The 22,960-nt window shown below is 40.1% G+C and overlaps 1 protein-coding gene across 3 annotated transcripts; it reads right to left on the reverse strand.

Annotated features, from left to right (window-relative positions):
- Positions 1-2,123: 2,123 nt before the first annotated feature.
- Positions 2,124-20,790, reverse strand: DIPK1A (divergent protein kinase domain 1A; the record flags this gene model as incomplete). 3 transcript variants are annotated; one of them, XM_082312595.1, is made up of 5 exons in its annotated part: positions 2,124-2,936; positions 4,295-4,471; positions 5,173-5,280; positions 5,575-5,709; positions 20,737-20,790. In XM_082312595.1, 5 exons carry the CDS (start codon positions 20,788-20,790, stop codon positions 2,124-2,126), a joined length of 1,287 nt encoding a protein of 428 aa, XP_082168721.1. The 3 variants fall into 3 exon arrangements, with proteins under 3 accessions (XP_082168721.1, XP_082168722.1, XP_082168723.1); XM_082312596.1 differs by lacking the exon at positions 5,575-5,709; XM_082312597.1 differs by lacking the exon at positions 4,295-4,471.
- Positions 20,791-22,960: the final 2,170 nt, after the last annotated feature.

Raw genomic sequence — 22,960 nt, forward strand, 5'->3', positions numbered from 1 at the left:
GGCTTACTGCAGTTGCTTGTACAGTTAAAACATGAGTCAAGTAGGCTACATGGATGTTTTGCTTTAAGATACTGATAGATGGTAAGTACTGCTATTGAAAGAGAAAAGGAGGCCTGTGATTTATTGTAAATGAAAGTGTGTGGTTTTTTTTTTTTCCAATGAAAGCTCCAACGTGATGCAACAGCAATAAAAATGACGGTTCTGTACAACAAACTGTACTATTAAACATGTTTTCCAGTTGTTTAAAATACCCGACATCACTTTAGACTCAATTTTCTCTGCCCAAAACCTAGTAGCAATTACAGTCAGATTTTTTCCACCAAGAACATGACCACTTTACGTTTGAGTGCATCGCTGCCTACAAATACTTACTAGCTTGTGGTTGGAGGAGGTAATCAAGTTAGAGACAATAATTAGCATAGTAATTCCTAAACTAAAAAGCTGATGTTTACAAAACTGTACACTCTTAACCCAAGCTGCATACTATTACATATGGTACGGAGAAATGACTATGTTGGTCCTGTACTTCGGTTTAGTCATTCAAGGAATGCATTTAATACAGGATACCTAAAGCAATTAACAACCTTTCGAATATTTAAATAAAGTTTGTCCTTCTTACCTATGCTGAAAATGAATCAAGGGGCCAGGATTTAGAAGTATATGGATGACAGCCATTAAAAACATTAAGGATTGAACTGCTTCATGCCTAAAGCATTTACAAATCAAACATTAACAGATAAGTAGTGAGCAGAGTATTAAGGTGTTTTACAGATATCCAGTTCTGCATAATTGTGAACATAGATATAAATCTGAGAAACAACAGGGATGCAGATTAAAGGTGGTACAGTCGTCATGCCAAGTGGAGTGCCAGGATCAGATGGTGTTTATTTACTCATGACTTGGGACTTAACAATGACTCATAGATGCTACTGGGGAAAAAAAAAAAAAGAATAGTAACACACTACAGCTCACTTATGTTCCACTTCATTCCTAGCTGTTACTATCTCGTAGGCTCCCACTTAAGCAATATTACGTGATCCTGAACAATCCAGCTTAATCCTCTTAACTATTGCAGAAAGTAAGCAGGAGGCTGTAGCTAAATCTGGAGGGACAGTAAAGAGTCAAGAGTTCATCCACAACTATTACTTGTTTCACATGTCATACAGCAGATTCCTACACTATGCAAGCTTCCTTTTTTAACTGTTAGGACATTTCTGCTATCAGTATTTTTAAAGATTAATTAACTTAAGTTCTCATAAAATAGCTCAGTCCACAAGCTCCTTACTTTTCAATACTTGCTACAGCTTAATTTGGGTTAGAGATTTCAACTGAAGTACAATAATCTACAGTTTTTGAAACTGATATTGGTATTGCTGCTAGACTATATACATGATTTTAAGAAATGACATATATTCTAAAATTCTTGGCTTCCAACATGGTTCACTGTATAAGGACTTAATTAAAAAGTGTTGAACTACTTAAACATTCAAGATGTAAGCATGAGGTAACAAGGTGTAAACAGAATCTGATTTAAGTCTCATATTACAACCTGTCAGTTCTAGAATAAAATTCTCATTTTCCACAGTTTAAAAATTACTGATGTGCAAATTCTGCCATGCCAAGGTATTAGTAAACTTCAATCTCACAGTTCAGTTTATTCACAACAGCAGCTTGGACTCGGACACATTATTTGCAGTAGTGGTGGTTCTTCATGAAACTACTTCGGATAAAAATCTTTTTCAGGTATTTCACAAGCGAGCAATGATTTTCACAGAACTGTAAGATGTTCCATCAGTTGATGTGGTGGCACAGTGAATATTTTCATCCTGTTGAAGATCTGACAAAGTGCACAGAACAGTCAAGCATGCAGGGTTTTTGTTTCCGTAACACAGCACTGGAACACCAGAAGTGCTTCTGGCCTCTGCCTGATCGTTCAGTGGCATGTTCGTTCTTTGAGAAGCCCCGTCCTAAGATACTGACTGAAGGGCAAGAGTTAAAGAGCCATTCATGAAATCTGAGTAAAGAAACGTCTTTAAAAAATGCTGCAGATTATAAGTTTTTATCAAATGTGGTAGGCCACCTCTAGTGGCAGGCATCAGTATTATCTTCTGCTGGTGAAGAAGCTAAGAGTCATTTGTATGGGAAATTTTCTTCCACAGTAAAGTTTTTAAGTTATTGAGTATTAAAGAATGCTCCATTTCCATCTGATTTGCTGTGACTTTAAGGGCAATACACAAGTACAGTTGTTTTTCTAGTTCTTCATGGATATCAGAAGGAGCACCACGAAGCAGATAGTCTTTAAGTAGCTGACAGGCTTTTGCCAAGTTTGGCTGAATTACTTCTGTGGTACATCTCATTTTGCTTTGGTCACATAGAGTTCTACAGTCTGTACCATAAATACAGTCCAAATCTGATTCACACTGCCGATCTTTAATTATTTCCTTCAAATTCACTTCTGGCACAATTTTTCTCATGTCCATCATTTTCAAATCATATTTATCATTATATCCCAAGTTTTTGGCACTTGTATCACACATAAGAAAGTTTCCATAGGGTCCATGGAAAATATCTTCCACAAATTCTAAAAGCCCTATAGCTATTTTTGCCTTTCTTGGCCATGATGGAGTAAACCATTGGTCCATGCTTCTTCTGAAGCCAGAGGGAATGAGAAGTTCTATAATCCATGGAAGGCTGATTCCATAGAGGGAGGTATATTCAACTCTTTCGGTCACATAGAGATCCCCACAAAAACCCATCAGCTTGGGAGTATGTTCTTTATCCTGCAAGATCACCATTAACAGAAACTCATCTAGCTGCAGAAGTGCCCATGCAGATTTCGCCTCTGGCAAAGAAACTCTACCATCTTTGTTTCCATCAGCGAAAGATAGGATGAGATTAACCAGTTCTGAAAGATTTCCTTGTTCACCCAATTTTGCCTAAAAGCAACAAACGAAAAAGATTAAGTATGATTTCATTAACTACCACCAGTCCACCTGTCATTCTACCTCCTGTTATTCTCCTTCTACGGATAGTATGGTAGGGTATGTTATGTTCTAGTTTTCATTGGTCATAGATGTTACAGGACTTGCTACCAGATGCCTGAAGAGCTTCCTTTTTGTTCTGTTTTCAAAGGCACCAGGTATATGATCTTCTGAAAGTACTAGTGTTCTTTGCATTTCAAATTGCAAACATTAAAATTCAAACATTGTTCTTGGTCAGATCAGTCTTTAGAAAAATCATATCAAGTAGCTTGTTAAATATTCTCTTAGAAAAAGTATGTAGAATTCAAATGTTTAGATCAGGTTTAGTTTTCAGCTTATTAAACCTTACAGGTGTAGAGAAATTACAGTATCATCAACTACATTTTGGCCAACTATAAAAAGTACCAAGACATACTGGGTACAAATCCCATATGGTAAGTGTACTGAAATACATCATTTTGTTATTTGATATATCATACCTCCAACTACCTCTGTATCAATACAGAGAAAGAAGACATTGCTGGAATCGGAACTGTTGCATTACCACCAACACACACACAGAGTCAGATAAACTTTTCCCAAATTCTCCTAAAAACTACTCTAAAACACCTGCTGCTCACCCATTCTTAGAGACAAAGCTACTGTAATGCATGACAACTGTCATCAGCTTTACGTAATTAGGTTATCCGTGTGTGCATGTGTACACATATGCTCACTCAGCTAGAACAGCATTATTTCCATCACTGGAGACATAGGAGCTCTAACAACAGCAAGAGAATTTTAAGAAATAAACCCCAAAATCAGTATTGACGCAGCATCAAAGTGATGACTATATTATGAAAATTCTGGGGTAGCATTAAAGCAATAGAAATAAGTATCACATTAATATAACACAGAAAGAACTGGGAGAAGTATGGCTGGTCATTCTGGTTAGAGAGGTTCCTGCTGCTCAGTCAACATAGTAACTCTTCCCAAGCATGAACAGTTTTCAAAGTGTGCTTCAGTTTTTGTACCTGGTTACAATAACACCAAAAGCAGCAGAAAATATATATTTTTACCATCTTTTCTATACAAATACAAGTGAAGCTGTAGACATGCAAGATGATACTTTTTTAACAGATGGAAGCTGGTATGTAAGGAAAAAACTTGATAGTTACTTCAAACGTCGAGATAAGCACCTCCGGACAAAACTATTTTTGTGCTGATTATTTTTCTAACATCCACTTGAACAAGGCTCATACAATAGGGCATTCTCTCCAGCTGCAGGAAAATAAGCCTTTCTGTCAAAATAGACTAAATAAGCATATACTTACTTTAAAAAGACCATATACCATTTCTTTGAATTTCTCAACAGTGGTTCCTCTTGTTGGTTTATCAAATAGGACTACTTCCTTCCTTGGTTCTGGGTCAGTACCAAAATCAAGTTGAGCAGCTTCTTCCATCTGGCATTTTATAACACCTTGCAGATTTCCCCAGATTCCTAAATACATCTATGCAGGAAAAGAGGGAAAAAGGTAAAAAACACTGTCGAAGTCCATCACCTAAAGACCACCTGTACTCCAACCACCGCGTCAAGGGTCAAGTTGCAACACATCATTAGAAAACGGAGTCCTGCGTACAGACAATGCACAGAGCACGTTCAAACAATGGCAGCTTCAAATACAACACACTACTGCAGGTACTTACTTAGGCGACACTACACTGTCAAAATACAAAGACAGCTTGATAAACAGTATATTGGCATTGCCACCATCACTGCATAGGTTAAGAGGCCGCTGCTTCTATTTGGGAAGCAGGAGAGCAGAGAAGTAGTACGCTGTACAAAAGTATAGGTATTCTGTCAAAACGTGGAAGGATCCAGTATATTATATATATGTTTATAAAACGTGTATTATAAAATAATAATATACCCCTCTACATACAGGAATAATATATCATATACAGGTACAATATATAGGTGCATATTGTATATAATGTATTATTAATAACATATAGTATACCTATATATTCTCTCTATATAGGTATATTATATAAATATTTAGAAACACGCTCTGCATGTCACAGCAAATAGAGTTTGAAACAATCTGTATCAAACAGTTACAGCTTGCTGACACTTAAGTCTACTTGATGTTCTAGAGAACGACATTTCAGTGGGAAATAATAAAACTAGGCTGGATGAGTAAAGCCTTACCTGGTTGTTGGGCTTTGTTGACAAACATTTCCCAAAATACAATGTTTCTTTAGCACAAAGACTGCTACATGCTGACCCATCAATAACTCCAGTCTTGTATTTATCACACTGAAACAAACAGGGAGAAAAATATTTAACAAATTGCCCAAGAAAGGAGGCAACAACTATATCTCTCCCAACACCTGACTCTTGAAAGAAAAATCTAAGAAAACAATTTTAATAACCCTATGCCAAAACAATGTTAAGAAACATCATAACTGGTTTTATCTGTAATTGAAGATGTAATCTTACTTCAACATGATGGAATATCAAAATTTGATTAATTTACATGTGGCACTGATGGAATTGGCTGTGGAATTAGTCAGGACAAACACTTAAGAAAGCTATGCTAAATATACTTACTATTATTTTCCTACAGTCATGTCCTCTGCATAGTTCTGTGTAGGTCGAATATTGAACGTACATAACCCAGCTGCCAATAAATACTACTAACCAAGAGATGAAGAGATACTTCATCCGCATATATGAGAAACGTACCTAGAGGACACAAAGAGAAAATATTCTTTGTAATTCATAGAATCACAGAATCATAGAATCGTTAAGGTTGGAAAAGACCCTTAAGATCATCGAGTCCAACCGTTAACCTGTCACTGCCAAGTCCACCACTAAACCATGTCCTCAAGCACCACGTCTACCCGTCCTTTAAATACCTCCAGGGAAGGAGACTCAACCACTTCCCTGGGCAGCCTGTTCCACTGCCTGACTACCCTTTCGGTGAATAAATTTTTTCTAACATCCAACCTAAACTTCCCCTGGCGCAGCTTGAGCCTGTTTCCTCTTGTCCTATCGCTTGTTATTTGTGAGAAGAGACCGACCCCCACCTCGCTACAGCCTCCTTTCAGGTAGTTGGAGAGAGCAATAAGGTCTCCCCTCAGCCTCCTCTTCTCCAGGCTAAACAACCCCAGCTCCCTCAGCCGCTCCTCACAAGACTTGTGCTCCAGACCCTTCACCAGCTTCATTGCCCTCCTCTGGACACGCTCCAGCACCTCAATGTCCTTCTTGTAGTGAAGGGCCCAAAACTGAACACATTCATTCAGCAGTAGTCAGAATTATAGAAACAAACATGATTTACTATCATCTCACCTTTAAGAATTTGACTTCCACAGTGATAAAATAAGCAGACTGCATTACATGGAACATTTGCTTCCTTCAGTGAGCAAAACTGAAAGGGCAGGTCAGTTTAACTTATGTAGGTGGAAGGAAAATTAAGATATAAATAAATAAAATAAAACATGACAGACTCTCATAGGGCAAGCCAGGCTGCAAGTACCAACTCGATCAAAATCATAAACTGACAGAGCTCAACTACTTGCATTTTTCTCAGACCAGTTACTTATGTTCCACTCCTGGTAAACCAAGTCCAACAGACCAGTAATCTGGTCAAAAAATAATCTGTGTTAACGTATAAGTATGCAAGATGATAGATATACAGTGAGCAGGGTGGGTATCAGAGACAGGTTGCATGTGCTGAAGTCTCCCACTCCTTCCTTGAAATGACACCATGTAATTATGCAACTAAATTTCCTCTGTACTAGCCTCACCTTCAGTGGTCTTTCCCATAACTGTATACAAGACTTTCCTGTTCTTTCTGTGGCCTCACATTTACATTTTTCACTAGGGAAAGAGGAAAAAAGTATTTATAAATTAAGAATTGAGGGAGGGCTAAGTGCTTTGTAAGGGAGAAGGAACGTTTTGATTTTTTTCTTTTTTTTTTTCCCCTCCTCTGAGTCTGTTGTGCTAACAGTTTGATTTTCATACTCACATCAGGATTAGAAAAGAATTAGAAAGTCAAGATCAGCTTTAGCAACAGAATATAAGGAAAGTGCATGAGAGCAGCTGTACTGGGTCAGTATGAGATTCATTTCTACTAGTATCCTGATCTTCAGCAATAGCTATAAATAGATGCCATTGAAGAGTGAGAACATATAATATATATCCCAAATGTACTTCCATTTTCCTCTATAAGAACTTCCTAAGCCAGATGTGATTTTCTATATTTAGTAAATCTCAAACCATTTATCTTTCATGAACTTACCCAGACTCCTTAAAATCCACATAAGCTTTTAGCATCCACAACACCCTTTAGCAATTAATTCCACAGGTCTCCTATCCACTGTACCAGGGTCAGGGACTGGACTTTATTTTGCTTAAATCTGGTTCATATTAGCTTTGTTTGAGATCCCCTAGTTCATGTACTGGAAGAGATGAGTTATCAATTTCTGTCCACTCTCTCCACGTGTCATGATTTTGTGAGCCTCCATCACATGCCTCCCTTCCATGTCATCTCTTTTCCAGATTGACAGGTCCTAACTTAGCTGTTCCTTATAGAGAAACCATTCCATATGTTTGGAAAAGGTTCCAAGAAAGGTAGTAATGATGAGCAGTTTTGCCCTCACATACATACATACCAAGTTAACCCATCTCACACATACTAATTTCAGACGGCTCCATATGCACGGGAGAAAAAGCACTGAAATAATTCCAAATTACTACAATTTGATAGTAATTCTCTTAAATCACAGTAAATGGAATACATGGTAATGGTATGTAATTTATTTATTTTTAAGGGAAGTAAGATCAAAGAAGAAGTTCTAATCAGTTGAACGGTAGCTTGGTTTAACACCTATCGCAAGAACTGACTTTTCAGACCTTAACAAAAGAAGTATAATCCCTAGGTACAGAATTCCTACTCTCAGCCTAGAGTGGTTCCGACTCTTCCATCGTAACTCATCTCGTGATTCAGGGTATACTTTCACACAGTCACTCACTCCATCTGAAGACTAAAGAGGAAGTGTATCTTGACCCCATATAGTTCTGTAAGGAACATCGAGACTCAAAGAGAAGCAGGAATGCAAGAAACAACACAGAAAAACTGCTAGGAAAGATGATGATATACAGCTCAGCCCTTAATTTTATATCCTATTATCATTCCATTATATAGCATAACCATTTTACAAAATAAACAGGTAATTGTAAATCAAGGGGAATGTGCACGCAAGGTGTTTTCTTTCAAATGTGGAAGAGCAGTCCCAAATCCCATGTGACTCATTCTATGAGAAAGACAGAGAGCCTTTTGGCTGTATTTTGAGAGAAGTGGGTAGACACCTCTTATGCCCAAATGACCCTAATATACAATGCTGCCAAAGCCAAAGGCCTCAGTCCAAGGAAATCTTAATCTCTGTCCCCTCACCCTTCCCCTGCAACAGAACCACCCAAAAGACCAAACTGAATAATGCAAGAAGATAACCCAGCAAGTTACACAGAAAAGCAGGAGCATGCCAGTATGGCCTTTAAACAGTTCTAGCATAAATATTTCTCATGATGCTTTATGTCCCTTCGAAACTAGTACCATGAACTTCCGTATCAAAATACTGTTTGTGTTTCCAAGATGCTAATAAACATGTATCTACAATCTCTGCAAGAATGTAAATTTAGATACAAAATGGGTGAACACTTCTCCTGCGGACAAGCGGAAGCAGATGAACCCACCCAAGGCCTCACAGGTAATGACTCATGCCCAAATCTTGATCTCAAGTCACGGTCCACTGGTCTAACCACAATTTCATATTTCTCTCCTTCTGTAGTAGAACAAAAATGTTTTCATGTTGTCTTCATGTGATCTACTGAAGCTTGTTCAAATCTGCACAGTCTTCACCTTGCTTAGCACAAGAATTCAAAGCTTCAGTAAAAAATTAGGAGCATCACTAAAGTTTATTTGGGAACAACCTTAAACTTCAGACATCTTATCGAAGTAGATGAGAGTTGTAACATGCTTGTATACAGGTCTAACACAAGAGGCCTGACTTGAAAGTAGATGTTTTCTTTCCATAGGACCATGTACACACACTTGTCCACTTTATCATCTCAAAACTTCTTTCCTTGCTTCAAGACCAGTTCCTCTGCCTTTGAGTAAATACTGTAGTTACAGTCCAGCATCTGGGGATTTAAGAAAGTGATTTCTATTTTCTTTAATATACTAAGCTGTAGCTTTCTATATTTCAGCTGAAATATCACAAGATGATCTGGTCATACAGCCACAGGAACTTCACTGATAAGTAAATAGTTACAGTCAAAAACTCATTAGTGTCACAATCTACATTTTTCTGCTTTTGAAAATTGGAACCGAAACAGAACAATCACATCTTTGGACTTGCTTAGACTGCAATTTCACTATACAAATCGTTCAGTACAGTACAAATTGCTTTGCCCCTGCTTCTTCGCATCTCCATACTGAAGCCCATTTTTGTCATAACTACACCCAAAGAACTGTTTGTGAGTCTATACCACAGAGGAAATCAGGAAGTTGACCTGACTCACAGCACAAGCCTGCAAACAGTTGTGTCAGCACAACTGCAGGATAGTGCACCTTGGCAAAACTAGCAGAGTATTCTTAAGTAATTTTACTAACAACATTTTAAACCTATGTCTGCCTTATTTTTAAGTTTTGTTCCTCCACTGCCAGTGCTGCAAGTGAAGTCAGTTTAAAGAAGACCATGTGCTGCAAACAATTTTTTTTTTAACCATTCGTGTTTTAGATTGTCGAAGAGAACAAAATGAATATTCCTTTCTGTAATACACATAGCATATTCACGTACCAAAAAGTCACTTAAAAACCAAATCATTGTACCCACCCACAGTAAACCATGTTTATAGAATCCTTGGTCTTCTCTAAACATCCATGAATAAGACTAAATATTAAAGTTTATCATTAAATAAAGTAAATGTTTTGTTAATGCTGTCTAAGAAGTACTATCAGAATTTTGAAAGGCTGGTTGTGCCAGTGTAAATGTCCAATAGTTTCATGAACCTGCACGTCTTCAATATAATACAGGTTAAGAGGAACATGGAAGACAAATACCCAAACCCACACTTACTAAAAAAAAAAAAAAAATTGCTTTCAAAGATTTGGGCTACTTTAATAAATGAAGTGCTTGAGTACCCTCTTATTTATATGTAACTAGAGAAGGAAAGGTAGGAGAGAGCTGTACAAGAACATAGGATTGTCATGCTAGATTACATCAATGGTCCACCAATAAAGATACTTTGAAGAAAACTAAGCGGGGGGACGGGGGGAGGAAATCCCATCAAGGAATTATCAACAAAAATTTAGAAACCACATAATCAAATATTTCATCACAAGTTGTTGATTCAGATCACGTTTTCTTCAAAATAAAAAACTTTCTTAACTGCTGGTGACTGACAGCTCATCATATGCATCATGATTTTGCTGCTAGAAGTCTCTGACAGACACACCTAGGAGAAGTGAACTTTCTGTAACCAGGAGCTTGAAATACCTCATACCCTTGGTCCCTCCAAGTCAGGGCTGAGGTTAGCAAGGGGACAGTGTTAAACAGATAAATAAATAAATAAATTTGTATCTGATCTATGTTTAAGCAGAGGATTTCTGTTTCCAGGACAGCTAGCTCCTCAACTGATTAAAAATTTAAAACTGTTTTTCAACTTTTGTGAAACTAAGCAACGGTTTTATTGTGAAAAATAAAATGGAAAACCTGATACTGCTTCAGAGTGAACTCTCAGCCATGAGCTGAAAGCTTGGAAAGCTTATGGAGGGAGACCTGGGAGGGGCAGGAGGAAGTGGGTTCCAGAAGATGGCCACAAGATGAACAATATTACCTAGCTTTAAAGTGGAGGGAAAACACAGAACTGCAGCAGATGTAAATAAGTCACTTTTTTTTTTTTTTTTACTAGAAAGACTACAATAATTTATGAGTACTTATAAAAATATGACAAACCACCAGCATGCATTACACCCTTTCCTCTTAGAAGAAATAATGCAAAAAAGGTCAGTTCCAAAACACCAAAAAGGTGATTCCAATCCCTGCAGCTGTGGTCCTGCTGCATGCCTCAGCGGTGCATCCCTATTCCTTCCCTCCGTCACACACACTCACTTGACTTGATCTTAAAACTACCTAGTTAAAAGAAGAGAGAGATACAACTAACTGCTTTTATTCTGGTGATAAATCTTGACCAGATAGTGCCTTCAACCAGTTCTTCTTTTATGACATTTTAGTGGGAGTGTTGTAAGACAGGAATAATTTCTGCTATTTTCCTCAGAGCCACAAAGACCTTAGTTGGAGTAACGTGTAATTTCCTCTAAAGCATGGTGTCCGCAATATGGATACAAACTGGATGGAGTACAAAAGGAGACCGACAATAATGCTGTGTGGTTTACAGCACATTTAGAAACAGCTTAGAAAATGTATGAAGAAGCTGGGGGTAGGGAGGACAGAACCACCAAGAAAACAACACTGACAGCAAGGGGCTCGGGAGCATCAAAAAAAGAAATACCATACATAGGCCTTTCCCATTGAAAGAAGGCTATTTAAACGACAGAATTGCAAGACTTTTAGTGCAATCTCCTAGCTTAAAAAAAAAAAAAAAGACAAAATACCACGCCTATGTGCTTACAACATGAAGAATCGTAGGCTTTCTTGCAAACCACGCTACTTGAAGAGACTGATGAAAAGCAGTAGAAGTCATCCTACATGTGAACCAGCAATAAGTGAGAACTGATACTTTACCAATGGGTTCAGAAATACTTCCCCCATCACCACCCCCTACAGAAGAGAACTGAAATCTTAGTTCAAGCTCAGGTGGACTCAGCCTCATCTATGCTTTCTTCCAAACCATTTTCTCTATTTAGTCATTTACAATTTTCACTTACTACTTTTTTCTTTCCAGTACCCATCTCAAGCTGTTTGCTTAGCCAGTCTTAGTGTCCCCCTCTTGAACCACACATTATCTGCTATTCTTTTTCTTCCAGTTATTTCCAGTCTATTTCCATCTGATTCTGCAACACTGGCCTCAGTTCCAGTCTTCCTTCACTGTCTGTCTTCCATTCTCAAGTAAGTTTGCAGCACTACTCACTGCCTCATCCACTTCTTCAGTTTATCCAGCACAACTTTCCTACTTCAGAATCCTTGTCCTGAATTACTGCCCATGTACAAAATGTGCTTATCATCCATAAGCACCCTGGGATGCCAGCAGAGGTGGTACGGCAAAAGCACCAGGAGAGTGTCCCTCTCCCTGTTCTCACTTCCAGAACCAAAGGAAAGCTGTAAGCAGGACAGATGGATTCTTTGCATAGTTTAGTTCTTACACCCACACTATACAAAATAAACCAAAACAAAACCAGAGAGATCCATTCTATCCCAGCAGATCTGTCCCAGGAAGCCTAGGTTACCAGCCATGAGGCAGCCCTCCAGCAGAAGTCTCTTGAAACACAGTTTTGAACTGAGAGGTGAACCAAACCAGTAGATCACTTAGATACATTTAAGGTACAGGATTGATATGGATCAGTTGTGAGCATACAAAGAGATTCTTCTCAGTCCGTCTAGAGAACACAACGTGCTTTTTCTTTGCTACCTTCAAACTTTGGGCTGGTTGAAGGACAGATGACACATAATAGTTTTAGCACTTACAAGTAAGAACTACCATAGTATAGTCATGCAGGTTCAATGACTTCTGTAATAATTGACTTACTTTTATTTGTTCTTATATCACCTAAAAACTCATGGTTTCATAACCTGGAGTTTAAATTTTTTTTGCTGGTTTCAACATAGTAATAATACCAATGAGTGCTCTGTAGTACAGTTCCTGAAATTATTTAACTAGGTGAGTCATTCATCTATTTTTACTTTGGCCTAACGTTTCTGTAACTAGATACAGCACCAAACAGAAAGAACAACCTTCTTTGCAAGCACAATGAGATACAGCAGCATCTGAAGAGAGGTACAAAAGCTATTTGTAATTAAAGCATGGTATTTTGATAAAATCAGATCATATTCAATTATTGATAACTATGCAATGAAGGCACGTTCATTAGGATTTTTGTACTTGTCTTTTTGTCAGGATTGACTTCTAGTCACCTGAGCAAACAGCTGCCCATTATTCCCACTTCCACTCCGTTGCCCAAATCCTCTGTGAAAGGTTACTACCACATATCAGAGTCTGTAGAAGGAAACACACTTAGGTCTCATACTCTGAGAATCATCCTCTTCAGGAAAAAAACATTTTCACTGGAATTTTCCAGTAGTCAAACAAATAATGAGCTGGAGTAGCTAAGGTATGAGCCCAAGTCCACTGTGCCACTTTAGCTGTATGTATGTATAGTAAACTAACGGAGCATGGGGTCAGCGGAGCATCTTGGACTACTCCAGCAACACTCTACAGAATTCAGCTGTCAGCCCCCTTACGAAGTACAATTAAGATGTGCCAGGCTGAAATGAGAATGGCTGCATTGGCAAAGGCTGACTCAAACCATCCTTAACTTCTTGCATGCACACTGTCACAGAGCTAACTTAAGAAATTTTATTTTCCACCTAAATATATACCATCGGTGTAGTGTTGTGAACCTAATCTCAGACAGTTTCATCATGTATTTCATAAAATAAATATATCAATCCCAAACACAGCCATCACACCCACAGAGAACCTCCAGCAACAAAACTCTTGAGCATCCAATCTAAAAAGGATTTATGTTTTTAAACAGCTTATGATACTCTACCTAAATTTGCTGCCAGCAAAAAAAAAAAAGGGATCTTGTTTGGCATTTCAGGTAAGTCCTCTTCCTTCCTACTCAACCTCCCATGCTCTTTACTCAGCCTAGAGCTGCTGAGATACACTATACAGAGCAAGAAAGAATGGTAGTCTCCTATTCTCCATCCAGCACTTGGCCTACAGCAGCTGGAAAAGCTGACGGGTGACATTCCTACACATAACAGCTTTCTCCAGAAACGTGGGGTTTTTTGGTTTTTAGTTTCTTTTTTTTTTTTTTTTTAAGCAAACAGCACTATAGTACAATGATCATAATTTAAGAATTCAGTAGCAAAGCTGGGGGCTTTCTATATCATCTCATGTACTTTAACTTTCAAGTGTCTTTCATTTATGAAGTTTAATTATGTTTCTTCAAATTAACTTTTTTGAATCCTACCAGAAGTCACCTCATATCTTGACATGCCCTCTGCACCTTCTTGAAGGAAACACTCTCCTTATAAGTCCCATTCTTCAGATAAGTCTCAGTACTATTTCTTTCAGAAAGTAAATAAAAGCACCAGTTAAAAATAAGCCAAAAAATATTTCCAATCCAAACGGCATCATTTAATTCATTTAAAACCTTTAAGTTCATGGCTTTCTCCTTTTAGCCACAAAAGGGCAGGCTGCAACACAAGGGCAGGACAGACTATGCAAATCGGGGGCGGGGGGGGGGGGGAGGATCAAGTTAACACAAAGTGTATTCAATTATAGCATTTCCTACATTTTTCCTCTTCAAGACTGCTATCTATAAGCAAACTGCATCCAGAATATCTATTTTTGCAATATAAAAGAATCTAACTTACATCTCAACAACGCTAAAATTCTGTGCCAAAGAAACACATGCCTGAACATCAGTACTTACAATCATGCTGATAAAGGTTCAATGTTAGCTTCGCTCAGCTTCTTTGGGGCAGGGTATAGGGAATCTATTCATATGGTCCAAGTCCCAGTTTACCCCATATTGCATTCTACAAAGCATTCCAAGTATTTCCTTTAAGTTCTGTTATCCAAGTTGGGAGACAAGGAACGTAAGGGGAAATTTTTTTTTTTTTGCTGTAAAATGGATATTGCCCCAAAACAAAGTAATCAAATCAAGGCAGAAGCTATAGCAAGACACCTCCTTTCCTCTGATAAGCACCAAGCTTTCCGACAACTTTAAGTGCTTTCTCTTAAATGCAATTTTTATTTTTATTTCTCCAAAGAGAAGTATGATTTGCCAGAAACTATCACCATACATTCCACATTTTGATACTCAACACCACACGTAAAAACAATGCATGACAAAAATTGCATCAGTACGGAGTTTCTGGGTATGTTTTCTTCAACATACCAGCATGTCTTCCAAGGCTCTGTGGCTCACAGAAGCCAAATCTGGATCTCTAACTCCATCACACACGCTTTCAGAGATTCAAAGCAACATGAGAACTTCTTTTATTATGTGAAATTCTATCCACAGACATGAAAGGATACCAAACACAATGGCAGGCAGTTTTCAGTGATTCAAGCAACATCTGTGTGAGACAGAAGCTCATAAAACTTAAACAAAAAAAAAAAGGGGTTGCAGATTATTATGAACAAGCAACCACAAGAAGGACACAACTGTCATTTACAGATACTAAGTGAAAATATATGAAGGATTATTATTCCACAGCTGCAGTCAGTCTGGAAAATAAGTCCGCAGAGAAGAGGATGCTTGGGGCAGAGTTTGAATAGGAAAGATAAAAAAAAATTTCCTTTTTTCAAATCGATTTTTGTTTTTAGAAGTGAACCTTTCATAACTATTTAATTACCCAGTCCTTAATAAAATATTGCAGAACACCTACAGCGAGAACTAAAAATTATTTTATCAAATCCTCATTTCTACAGACAATTATGACAATGGTCTTCCTAAGGCCTGTCACAAGACTCTTCTCTACAAAATGTCTTCTATTAATAGGATTACTGAAAATTCTAGTAAGTTAACTTCCTTCAGTATTTCCCCACACATACATAAGAGGGAGCTCCTGTGAATCAGGAATCATAGTAAATAAGTGTTAACGATTATCTTTCATCTATTTGAAAGATAGGATACAGTGATTTCCTTTAGAGATGGGGGGGTGTTTTTGGCTTTTGTTTTTAACTATTTCTAATAACCCTAATATTGTAGAACATAAATACTATACCACACAAAACTACTGGTAAAATCTGAGAAAGATCAATAGAAATAAATCTGTCAATTTTAGACAAAGTTGTTTCACATGTAAAAACTGCTTGGGAACCAAAGCTTCTGGGACAACAAACCCTCTTCATTCCTCCAAGTTTCTTGCTGACTCCTTCCATGCACCTTTATAATAATAAACTTTAAACCAAAGTGCTATTTAATGCAAATTTGTATTAAATACATACCGTTTAGTACAATCTCAGAGGCCAGCAGTGGTATTGACTATATTCATAGTACAGGAGAGAATACTGTATACATGGGTTTATCCAAATTTGTTCACCTTGTCAGGCAGAAAGAAAACGCGTTTGGGACAGAAAGTCCTCCCCAAATGCCATCTGACTACATCATATACTTGGCAGGAAGTTCCAGAGAAGCTAGATTTATTTTGGGCTCAGCACTCTGCCAATGCAGTCACGTAGCTTTTGACTTGCAAGAGACTTGGGTCCTGCCAGTTCAGAGCATGGACAAGAGCATACATCTGCTTACAGAAGACTACAAGGTTCCACCCTCTTCGATTCAAAGGGAATTACTTCTCTAATAAGGACTTCCTTATCACGTTCAGCAAAAGGCCCGATCATTATTTGGTTTCTTCCCATACATTTCCTCCTATCAAATTTCCATTTCCTCCCCAGAATCGGTCTGTGAGTGTAGACACACTTAGTCCACTTCATCTTGTAAGTGCCAGAACTGATGTGCACGTGCTATACTAATGCAGCGGGGACAGGGATTTAATGAGCCTGGTTCGGTCACACGTGCACTAGTGCACCGTGAATACAGCGGCCTTACTGCACATATGCTATGCAGATCATTTGAACACATGTGTGAGCAAGAAGTCGCAGACAGAGACTAGGCAGCAATACATACAGACAGACTTAATTTGAAATCATGACAAACTGCTAGGAAACATTTTTAATAACATATTCAGGGCAACAGAAGGACTGACAGTTCCAAAATTATGGAAAAAGGAAGAAAGTGTTTAAAACCAGGAAACACAATTTCTCTTTTCGGCTCCACTCTTCCATCAAGACTTTTAAATATGAGCCAGGGAACGCAAGAACGAAGGAAAGCACTTGTAATGCCTAAAAGGATATTACAGAGTCAACTTCTTCCATCACTTGTATATTCTACTAAGTCATGTGCATTGAATAATAATTAGCCATTCGTCCCTGGAACAGAACTGGAAAACCATGTCTGGCAAAACTCAAGCCTGGATGCACTCCAAAGCATATGGAGAGTAGCAGATCAAAATGAAACATAACTTGCCAGTTTTTTGGTAAGTGTACTTTTTATTTAAAACATTTTTATGGTTAAAGAGTATGAAAGTGTTTCTTTGTTTAATAGTACAGAGAGCTTAATTCTACAAAGTATTCCACATAACCATAGTGCACTAATCTTCTCCAAATCTGAGTTGCTCACTCCATTTGTTTTACCTATTAGCAACAGGAAAGAACAGATAAAAAGAAATTGTAGGCTGATCATGTCAGAAATCCTGTTTTGTTCTCTGTTCAGGTTGTCTTATGGACCACAGGATGCATTTCATGTAGGCTGACACGATGTCTGAGAATATTAGCCCACGCTGTCTTGGATGCCATGTACTGGACACATTCACATTTTTAAGAGCAGACAGTGTACACTTAAGATTAGGCTAGTGTCTTGAATTATTTGTATCGTGAGTAATCAAACTGAGTAAACAGAGTTGGAGATATCTTTTGAAATAAAATAAGATAATGACCAAGATGAAAAACAGCATGCTTCCCCGTAGAAGTTTAAGCAAAACAAAACAAAAAAAAAAGAGGATTAAAATCTCAGAGGAAAGAGATGATACAAGAAATTTCTGTTATATAAAACTTGTTTATTCTTTTGCCCTTCAAAGACAGTCTCTTGTACATTACTGAAGTCCATGGGACATCTCTAAAGAGTCTGTGAACTTGGTCCAGAATCTCTAGAGGCCAGAAAGCTTCCAAGCATGCAGGTGTTCTTTACATGATTATTATCATATGCAATCCTGCTGGCTTGCCCTCAGCCTCATGATACAATTGCTAGCTACAGCTATCAGAAAGAACTTCAGGACAATGTCTCCCAAATTTGGGACACTAACCTCTCCTTTAAAATATAAGTCAAATCCCAACAGTGTTAATCACCCAACTGTAAAATTCTATAAATACAATTAGATGGTTTTTTTGTGGTATTTAGGAGGTTTATAAGCTTGTCAGGTTTGAGGGGTTTTTTGTTGTTTTGTTTTACTATTGTTACATGATTTGCAGTCTAAGCAATGGGAAAATTTTGTATTTCAGAGTTACTGTTTTGTGACAAAACCTCAACATTGTCTCTGTGGGTCCCTAACCACTAGGTTTTGGGCTGAGGCAAGATATCTAAGAGTTCGCCCTGCTTCTTTTACATGAGCTGATACTTGGCAGCACATCCTTCTTAGCCAGAAAGATCATCAACTGGTTACCTATGGACTTAGCATTCTGCATAAAAGCTAAAGCACATGTAAAATAATAATAATAGAGCATTTGCTGTAAAGTATCAGTTGCAAACCAAGTCATAGCATCCTGCTCCTATTACAGCAGGAAAGCTAGAGCAGGTATTAAGTTCTGTCTCGCAGAACCTGATGTTCTATCAACTCACTTCACGACACAGTTTTCAAAAAGTCTGGAACACCAGCCAACAAAATTTGGAAGTCGCTCAGCAATACCTTCCATTGTACAACCATCTTCCCTGGTGTGCTACTTGAAATATTGCATAGCAATACTACACAAGTCTTTCCATCTTGCTTGTAGCTACATCTCAGTGAGTTAAAGTCTAGCATTTATTTAGAGAGCACTGGCTTCTTTGGAGATAAATCTCAATAAAGCACTCAGCAATTAGTATAGTTAAACCATGACTACATTTGTCATGCACCAACAGTAACATGCAGTGACAAGAAAAGCCAATATATTGATAGCTTGCTGCCATTCTATGGATGCATCAAATATCAACATACATTCACTGTCTAACACTGAAAAATATGTTACTGTTCACAAAGCCACTACTAGATCTCCTAAAATGAATCTGTAGAATATTCAAATGCAGCTTCCAGTATAAGAAAGCACAGTCAGAAATATTTTTTTAATCTGCTATAGAAACAAATATGTAACTTCTTCGGCTTTTCTAATATATGATCTTGCTGTCTTCCTGTTTCGCACCAGATTTTAAAGTCACATATTTTGCTTAAAAGACCCTAAAGTAAATGTTGAGAAGAAGAAAGGAGAAAAATGTTATCAGACATCACCATATAATGATCAGAGAGAGACATCATCAAGGCAAAGGAGGCAAACAATTTGGAGAATCCTACTTTGAAAGGTAGCATATAGATTATGAATTCATTTTTATTTGTATCTGAGGCTTTCTCCTATGGGAATCCAAATGCTGTACAGGTATCTGCTTCAGTAAATAGATCGACAGCAATCTTTTCTGGTCTGACAATCAAGTGATACTGACCCAGATTTGCAGATACACACCATAAAACAAATAATGACGAGGATAAGATTATACCCGTATCTGTACACTTCTCCTTAAATGTTACATCCCATTTCAGGTACTTCCAAAAAGAGAATAAGATCAGAAAAGTTCCAGACGAGGAGGAATTAAAACATTCGAGACTTTAAAATGCATCAGGATGAAGTCTACATTTTTTAATCCAATGATCACAAAGTATTTAATAAGATATCAACAGATGATGAACATATAAGTAGCATATATAAGAAAAGGAAATATTATATTTATCCCCTCCAACTCAACAAATGCTCATTTTAGTTACAATTTAATTAAAATATAATGCAACAGATAAAAAGGAACCCCAGACAATAACCCTCAGTGTACCACAAGGTCATAACTGACTAACATTTCACAGTAGAAGTTCCGGCTACCTGACAGCCACACCACTTTCAATCAAAACATCCTTACACGGATAGCTTAAGTAATACAAACGTGTACCTGCCTATGTAAATAAAAAAGTGTGTCTATGAACGCATACACCAATGCATGGAGCAACTAACTACTGGACACCAAAAGTGGCCGACATTAATTCTTTTAGGACACGTGAAAAAATGAGTCTGCTCATGCAAGCTTTAGCCCATCCTCTGATGGGATGGACGTCGAGAGCACCGGCGATAGATGTAAAGGAGGGACATGTGGAGGAAAGGAGGGGGGTTCCTCGGGGCCCTGGCAATGCCGCGGGTGTAGCTGCCCAACTGAAAGTCTCCTGTGAGCCCCGGGGGCCGGGGAGCCGGCGGGCGGGCTGCCGCGCTAACAGGTCCTGCCGGCGGGCAGCGCGGGCCGCTCGGGGAGGGCGCTCCGTGGAGCTCGCTGCACCCCGGCGGCGGCAAGGGAGGCCCGATCCGACCGGCGGGGGGGGGCGGCAACAGGCGCCGCGGCCCCCGAAGCCGCCCGGCACCTGCTCCCGTGCCCCAGGACCCGGCGCCCAGGGGCCCGCCGGCCGCGGCTAGCGCCTCAGCCCCGGCGCCGCGACCTCCCGCCGGCCGAGCCTCCGAGCGGCAGCGCGGCGCAGCCGAGCCCCGTCCGCCGCCAGGCGCCGGCGGGAGGGAGCGACGGCCGCACCCGCGGCGGGCCGGGAGAAGCGGCGAGCCCTGCGGGGGGCGCCCGCTCCCGAGGTAACTTTGCGGGCAGGGGGGAGAGCGGGGAGGGAAGGGTGCCGGCACCGGCCCGACCCGCCCGCCGCGGGGGACGGCCCGCTGCCGGCCTACCTGCGCGTAGTGGGGTTTCCTGAGCCAGGCCCCCGGGAAGAGCCGCCTCGCCATGGCAATCACACATCCCCGCAGCGGGCGGCGATCGGAGGCGGAGCGGTGAGGAGCGCTTCCCCGCCTGCCGCTGCAGCCGCGCCGCCGGCTTGGCACGGCAAACGCGCGGTGGTGGCGGTGGCGGTGGAGGAAGAGGGAGCGAGAGCGGCGGCCGCCCTCCCTCAGGCACCGGCCGAGCGACAGCAGCTGTCAGCGGGCAAAAAGGGCGGGCAGCTGCCGCCTCCGCCGACGCAGAAACCCACCCGCTGCCTAAGGGGGCGGATGGCAGCGGCTGTGAGGGAGCCAGGCGGGGCTTGGGGGAGGGCGGGGCGAGGGGAGGCCCCGCCCCGCCGGGGCGGGGCCTCCCCTCGCCCCGCCCTCCCCCCGTCAGCCGCGTCGAGCCGTTGGATCCGTTCCTCTCCCTCTTCCCGCTCCCGGGCCGTGAGGGGCAGGAATGGGGCTCGTCGAAACGAGAGCCACCCCCCCGCCTCCCTTCCTCCCTCCCGAGTTCCCCTCAGCGCTTATGTCTGGCAGAAAGCGGTCGGGCCCTGTCTGGGGACAATTATGAAGAAGTCAGTTAATAAATAATGTGTCTCATTGATTGCGAACAGGCTCCCGTCATTTACTGGACACGGTATTAAAACCAGCTGTGGGCCTGTTACAGTCTAAAAAAAAGAGTATTTCCTCCAAAATAAGGAGGGAGCGTTTGCCTGGGCCCTTATTAACACAGATGAGGGACAACAGTCTCGTGAGGCAGGGAAAAAATTATCGACGGCTCCCTCACCAGAGGATCTCAACGCTCCGCACACCGTGAGAAGTCCCAGCCCAATGGAAATTAGCGGGAACACTGTTAACGTCAAGTAAAACTCTCCTTTCTTATGTAAAGTTTTATTTTTGTTCTGCCTTCTTGTGTTTAGGACTTGATCGTGACTGCTTTTAACGCAATGTGTTTAGCAGAGTCAAAGTCAGAAGCTGGGAGTCTCCCGTTCGGATGCTTTTTGGCTGCAAGACTTTGGGCAAAAAGATTATGTCACGCTGTGGGGATAAAAATAATGAGGCGATGAACGTAGCATGTTACGGCTTTTGGTGTCCCGTATGCTTACCAAAGAAGGCTTCTTTGATGAAAAGACGGGTCTTATGTAAGAATAAGTAACGTTTTTTTGGCAGGGCTTACCCTTAAGGAAAGATGTGACTCTGGAAACCAAATGTTAGGAGCTGACAAAGTATTAAAACCCTGCAGAATTTAGAGAGACTTGTGCTTTAAGATTCAAGAACAGTCTGCAACTGCTTTTTGAATAATATAATCACTGCCAGAGTCACTCTGAAGTATAAATCTGAAAATTAATTAGTAAGATTTGGCACCCCTGTAAAAGCAATCCTGGCTTTAATAACAGCCAGCGACTCTCACAGTAAGAGTGTTTTCTTCTCTTCCTATTCAGGCAGGCCCAGATGGCTGCGCTTTCTGCATCACCTCCCTCTACAGTTCAGTGGTTTGCACAAGTTTAGCTAGATTACAGGCACGCAACGGAAAGGCAACACAAGAGGAGACCACAGAGCAAACATTTAAACATTTTGCTGAATAATCTCAAGCCGTTACTTCATCCAGTGTTCTATGCCAACCCTTGGAATGACAGGCTGGGAGTAATCATGAAACGTGGGTCTCCCATATGGCAGGCAAGGATCTAAATGTTTCATTCCTGTTACGTCTGGATCCAAACAGTTCCTGGCATATGTTCATTAGGGGATGTATTTTTCAGTTAGTACATGAGATCTTAGTCATCTGTGAGAGCAGGTGCTTTATTCCAGCACTGAAGTGTTTAGTTCTTCTTCAAGCACTCTTTGTGCCCAGGCTTTGCTAAATGCTAAAAAGTACAGCCATTTCAGCCTTTTTATGCTCCCTGTTAAACACAGAATTCCCAGTTAAGCCTCAGTAAAGGCACCTCCCATGAAAAGCTAGGCCACGCAAGCCAGAACAGTAACAGAAAAGGTGTAACATGCACTGACTTGGCATTCAGTGGGTGTGCAAAACCAAAGGAATATTCTAAAGACCGGGGGGCAGATGCAGAAAAGCAACTGAGATAGAACATAAATCATACTGATGTGTTATTTACAGTACAGCCGTTCCATTCACACATGCCTTTCCACTCTGCAGTTCACACATTATCCATTTGTGTATGCCAATGCCAAAACT

The sequence above is a fragment of the Platalea leucorodia genome (assembly GCF_965183815.1).
Source record: "Platalea leucorodia genome assembly, chromosome: 5".
Taxonomy (NCBI): domain Eukaryota; kingdom Metazoa; phylum Chordata; class Aves; order Pelecaniformes; family Threskiornithidae; genus Platalea; species Platalea leucorodia.